Consider the following 6000-nt stretch of genomic DNA (forward strand, 5'->3'; position numbering starts at 1 on the left):
AGATGACTGCATTAAAATATAAATACAGTGGGAGAATAATATTCAAATGTATTTCATGTTCAATCAATTTAGTTATATTTTGATACTTGTAGGTTGTCTGTAATTTGTCTCAATATATTACATGATGTGCATTAGAATAAGCCGCCTCAATATTTGCAGCCATAAGTGATAATATATTTCTAGGAGCATTATTAAAAACACTCTTAAGCCTAAAATCCACCACAATCGGGAAACCGGGCCCTGGAGCGTTGAACAAGGCTAAACTTTTCTGCTGTTTTGGTTCCGTAGCTACCACTTTTTAGCGACATGAAGCACACCCTTGCAGATGCTCAGTGTGCGAAAACCGTTGCATTGTGCTCACCTCAATGTGCTTGTTCCAGCAACAAGTGTGTTGCATTCTGGGGATAAACATTTTCCAACTTGCGTCTACATGTCAACTGCATTAACTTTACAAAAATCATGTGAATTAATGTCATTAAATTTTGACTGCAGTCGACCGCAAGTTTCTGCAGTTGCTCTTTACAAACTCCTGCAGCCATCACATTTTGGGAGGCTCCAATTGTCAACCAATCATTAGGGTGTTTTTATTTGACAGATGCGAACGTGACCAAAGACACGACTGAAACGGGAACCAATTTTCTGCAATGTATGTGTACAGTGGATATATCCAAATAAATGCAAATTGAGTCTCCCTCACTAAGTGATTGTAATGGGGTGGCAGGTAGCCTAGTGGTTAGGGCTTTGGGCCAGTGACCGAAAGGCTGGTAGAACGGATCCCGAGCTGACAAGATACAAATCTGTTGTTTTTGCCCCTGGACAAGGCAGTTAACTCACTGATCCTAGGCCGTCATTGTAAATAAGAATGTTCTTAACTGACTCGCCTAGTTAAATCAAAAAATATTTAAAATGTAGCCTACACACATCTATATTACATTATGATTTTAGTTTGTGAGTGTGTGAGGTGGGGGTTTAGACGCATGTTTATTTTGACATTTTAAAGAACCTTTTTATAAACAATGCCTTACACTGCCATGTTGATCCGAGTCTTGCTGTTGGAAAACGATATTCGTTTCTGACTTTCGGCTGTCGCAGATGCACCTTCCCTACTTTCTTTTTTTCTATTATTATATCTATTTAGTTTTTTTTCCCACACCAGATACAAACTTACACATACAAAAAACAACGTACAGACAGACACACACAAATCTGCCCAGACCCGCATGCCTCCTAGTGCCTGCATAATTGTTTGCCACATGGCCTTAAATTGTACAAAACAAATTATTAGTCGCCCATTGTGTTAATGGTGGCGGATTGTTTGATTTCCACGTTTTTAGTATACTTTTTTCAAGATGAGTGATAAGAGAATTGTCCATCCCATCGGGTATCTTACTACACATCCATATGCCAGGTCTTGAAATAGGTAGACAGACGGATTAAAAGTATGTTTACATTGTAATAGGCTACTTCTGACAGCCAAAGTTCTATCTCCGCCCATAACTTTTGGATTTTATAACATTCCCAGAAATCATGGTTTATTGAGTCTGATGACTTTGCCGGTGTGCTGTAGAATGTGAATTTTGTCTTGAATAATAAATTATACACATTTGTTTATACTAGCCAACGGCTAGGAGACAAACTGTCTCTAGCATGTTAGTACAGGGGGGGGGGGGGGGGGGGGGGGGTGGTAAGGGAGATAACGAGGTAACCTTCTAGCAGGGCTCTTCCAATCCCTCCCTGTATGTCACCTGTTTTCAGGTGTCACTAATGATGTAAACCAAACGGGAGTTACCTCGGTACTAGTCCGTGCGCAAAGAGATTCCTGCAGATGGTGACGGCTGTTGATCGTTAACGGAAGGCGGCAGTCGGTCCTGGAATATGGGTCTTTCAGTCAAGCATGAAAATGTGGAGGGCGGTTCCACCAGACTCAATGATTTGCTGTGGTGCTCTTGTATGTGAATCCTGACCTTGACAGGAAGCCAATCAGAGAATGATGGCTTTAGCACATCCCTGGCTTTAGCTAGGAGGGGGAGTTAAGACCTGGGAGATGCTGATGCCAGTAGTACACTTTCATCAATTTGAGCGGATGTGAGCGGATGTGGTGAAACGTTTAAAGACGCATCCCCTGTACACTTAGCTAACTCTAAACTTCGAAAGTTTGAAACTAACGCTGGCTTCGGCTGGACCCGTTAACAGTGGAGCACTAAATGGAGATGGAATGTGCTCAGCAGTTATAGACACTGCCAGGTCTCAGGTCCGCCTGGGTGTGGGACTCTATACATTCTATGTGGGAGCTCTCCTCTGCGCTCCTTGGAGCATGTAGTGGAGATGGCATGTGCCTTACCATTTGCTGACACTACCAGGCCTTAGGATTACCTGAGTGTGGGACACCACACGTTGTAGGTGGCGAGGTCTCCTCTACGCTCACAAGACTCGAGGCGGAGACTAAACCCATTGGCCCCGCAGTGATAGGGCATTGCATGGATCTGGCTCATGCCCTATGAAGTGGGGAGAGGAAGCTACAGCTTGTCTGGAGAGGGAGGCCTACATCTGATGTGGGTAGTACCATCCATGCCAATTGATTTGCTGTGGACCCATAAAACAGACGAAAGAAGCCTAGGTTCACACCATGCACGGATCACTGAATGTCAACTTTGATCAAATTCAAAGGAGCATATCCACCTGTTGCGTTCGCACTCAAATCACCCAAGTACATATGTGCTTGGCTGAGGAGCCAATGGTGCGAAGCTACCATCTGTGGAACTATGACTGAACGCCTCTAAGTCAGAATCCCACCTAAATGCAATGATACCGTAGCGCCACGGACCTTTGGTTGGACCGGGATAGCCTGCCTCTTTTGGCAGGTGACTAGAGCCATTCGTGACGGGGTTGGGGTGCGGATGGATGAGTTGCCGCCCCTCTCCTGATGCGCACAGCATGTTTGTGGAGATTCTGGTGCTAAACCACTTGTAGACGACCTGATTCTGGGTCAGGGTTTCATACGTAGCAGAGCAGCTCATTCGCTGCGATCTATTGAAAGTCAGCCCTCGATCCAAGCTTTTGTCAGGGACGGAAGGTGTCTTCCTCCGCCATCCTCATTTTTTACTTAGGGGTTACCAGGTGCACACAGAAGGGCCAGGGGCCAGACACAGAGTGTCAGAGAAACCAGGCAGGCGGGTAGAAGGCATAACATATTGACATGGGGCTATGGATAGGTAGGGGGCTAGGTGATGGTCGCCCATCCAACCAGGCCCATCCTCTAGTGTGACTGTGAGTCAGGTTGGGACTCACTGTCGAAGTCAAAGGGTCATCAGGTGCACGAGTAGGCCTCCATATAAGGAGGGGTGCACTCAGAGTCCGAGCACTGGCAGCCGGACTCGGGGGCTATGGGCAGCACTCAGGCCATGGAGGTTGGAGTGGGGACACAAAAAAGTGGGCGGGTCACCAGGTGCACAGAGCCTGTTTCAGGTTACCAGGTGCACATGTCCTGTTTTGATTTTCCAGGTGCACGTGGTTCCTGACAGTGGGAATATAGACATCTTAGTGTCTGTGGAGGGTGCTTAAGTGTGGGTGCCCTGGTTCACCTGGTTGGCAAAGTTATGGAGCTGGCTGAGCCCCGGCCGGGACACGGTGATAGATGATTCCCAGTGAGAGGGGTGTTGACCGGGTAGGGAGAATAAGGGTGGAGGCCTAGAGGTCTGTAGTTCCAGGGAGTAAGCTTACACTCTTAGGCCCATGGAGAGGGCAGGCAGGCGGGCATGGAGTGTAGGCTTAGAGGCCTGGAGTCAGAGGTCACCAGGTCAATGGGGGCCTGCCTGGAGGTCAGGAAGGCTCCAGGGAGAAGGCCCAAGTGAATAGGTGTGTTTGTGACACTGTCTTTCAGCGGGGCATAGCAGGCAAATTAATGTAAAATCGTGTGCAAAAGGCGTGCAATATAGGATAGTCTGTGGACATTCCGAACCTTGGTTGGGTCCAGTAGGTCACAAGACCAAGGAGGTATTGAAATTAGAAAATGTACAAAATTCATGTAACAAAGTGTGAGATGAAAATGGACAAACTAAAGGGTGTGCAATGTGTAACAGTATAGACTTTACGTCCGTCCCCTCACCCCGACCTGGGCGCGAACCAGGGACGCTCTGCACACATCAACAGTCACCCTCGAAGCATCGTTACCCATCGCTCCCCAAAAGCCATGGCTCTTGCAGAGCAAGGGGAACCACTACTTCAAGGTCTCAGAGCAAGTGACGTCACCGATTGAAACACCACTAGCGCACACCACCGCTAACTAGCTAGCCATTTCACATCAGCTACATAGGAGCACTGAATGTACATTCTGAACTGTGTTTGAGGTCAGTAGGTCACATGACCAAGGAGCTATTGAAATTAGAATGTCAAAAGTTTGTACTTTGTTTGCGCTCCCTAACTAATTCAACTCCGAATACAGAATGCTGCTCATATTTCCACATGTTTATTAGCTTTGGAAAGGGAATTAATGTCAAAATCGTGAAAAATAAGACCTGTGCAATGTTGTGCACAATTTTTCTAACATCATGACACTTATTTGGAGTCTGTGGCCTAAGTGGTTTAAAGCTATTGAGGTTTGAAAGCCCGAATATCTGGTATCAAAACTGAAACTGTTTTTACGTTGATCCTAAATTAGTAGGCTAAATAGTGCACACAAAACTAAAGAAAACAGATGGCTATAGAGTACATGGCGCAAAAGCGCTCTCTGTTAAATTATTATAATTTGAGGTAGTCAGTCAGCACAAGATAGTTTACATGTCCATCTCCATGTGTCGGGGTTGCTTCTATTTTTTTTTTAAAGTCCATAAGGCATAATACAAATATACACATTTTGATCTTATCCGATGATAAATCATAGGCATAGGCTATATGAATAATCTAGTCTACATTCAAATTTGACACCAATTATTTTTGGAATGCTTTTTACAATTTGCTGATAGCACATGTTTGGTTAGCAAGTTCAGGTATGACATTCCACTCCTTGTACTCCGTGTCATCTGGTATCATAACTGGCGATTTCCCCCTGGCAGTGAGAGCTGTTCAGTGGTGTGTTCTGTGGACATCGGGAGAGATGTGACTCTGTCGTGGTACGGTAGAGATGAGAGACTGAACCAGACTAACAGCACTGTTCTCACTCACAACCTCTTTCCGGGGAAATGGCAGGTTTTGATACCAGAGCTGTATACTTTTTGTGCGAGTTTATTCGTGGGGAATGGTGTTCAAAAAGGACAAGGACTATAGGCTAAACAATAGATTGACAACGAATTAAATTAATAACAGTAGGTCTAATAGGCTAGCCTATACATTATGAGAAGACATGCCTGTATATTACAACAGCAACCAACAAAGTGCAACTTCTACAGGAATAGCCTACTTACCGATGATGAAACGTACTGATATTCCCAAATATTGAAGCGTTGTCATTTTCTAGTTCTCTATTGCTGGGACTTCATAGGTCTCTTCACAGCCGCTGTATTTCCAATAATATTTTAGGCGGGCTGAGTTATGTACTGTTGTGCTGCGGATAACCCGTTTAAATAGCAGCCGCTGCACTACTTCCACTTCCTTCTCTCGGCGTGTTCCAGGAAGGGCTCGCTTGGTAAGAGCTCAATGTTAGAGTGTATAAGCGCAGAAGTATAGGATACCGGCATCTACTCAATAGCTTGGAGCAGCAAGCAAGCTAGCCTCCATCAGGGTGCTCTGCTGTCCACCCACTCGGTGTCGCTTGTGCCATCGTTTGGGTTGTGTCCTTGTTTTTATTACTTGTGACAGTGTACCAACCTGTGTGCTGCCAGTATTGCGGTGCTGAGGATTTGTTGTCCTTGTGACTTCCTTTGGGGTTCGGAGACCGTGCCTACACCGCAAGATCAGGAGACTGACTGTATGTTTCGCTCCAGCGGGCTTGCAGTTCTCCCCTGAGACCGAGGTGTAGCGAGGCGCACCATGTTTGACGATACTCCTACTAAGGTTTGAACAAAG

General features: G+C 45.7%; 1 protein-coding gene and 1 pseudogene across 1 annotated transcript in view; both read right to left on the reverse strand.

Annotated features, from left to right (window-relative positions):
- LOC139419778 (SLAM family member 5-like) overlaps positions 1 to 2492 on the reverse strand; it is a 51661-nt pseudogene extending 49169 nt beyond the window's left edge.
- The window catches only part of LOC139418811 (SLAM family member 9-like), a 139590-nt gene extending 134017 nt beyond the window's left edge, over positions 1 to 5573 (reverse strand). Inside the window, exon 1 of the mRNA XM_071168531.1 lies at positions 5400 to 5573. Within this exon, the coding sequence (XP_071024632.1) occupies positions 5400 to 5445 (46 nt within the window). The 5' untranslated portion in view covers positions 5446 to 5573. The remainder of the gene's footprint in view (positions 1 to 5399) is intronic.
- Positions 5574 to 6000: the final 427 nt, after the last annotated feature.

This window comes from Oncorhynchus clarkii, chromosome 10 (genome assembly GCF_045791955.1).
Source record: "Oncorhynchus clarkii lewisi isolate Uvic-CL-2024 chromosome 10, UVic_Ocla_1.0, whole genome shotgun sequence".
Classification (NCBI taxonomy): Eukaryota; Metazoa; Chordata; class Actinopteri; order Salmoniformes; family Salmonidae; genus Oncorhynchus; species Oncorhynchus clarkii.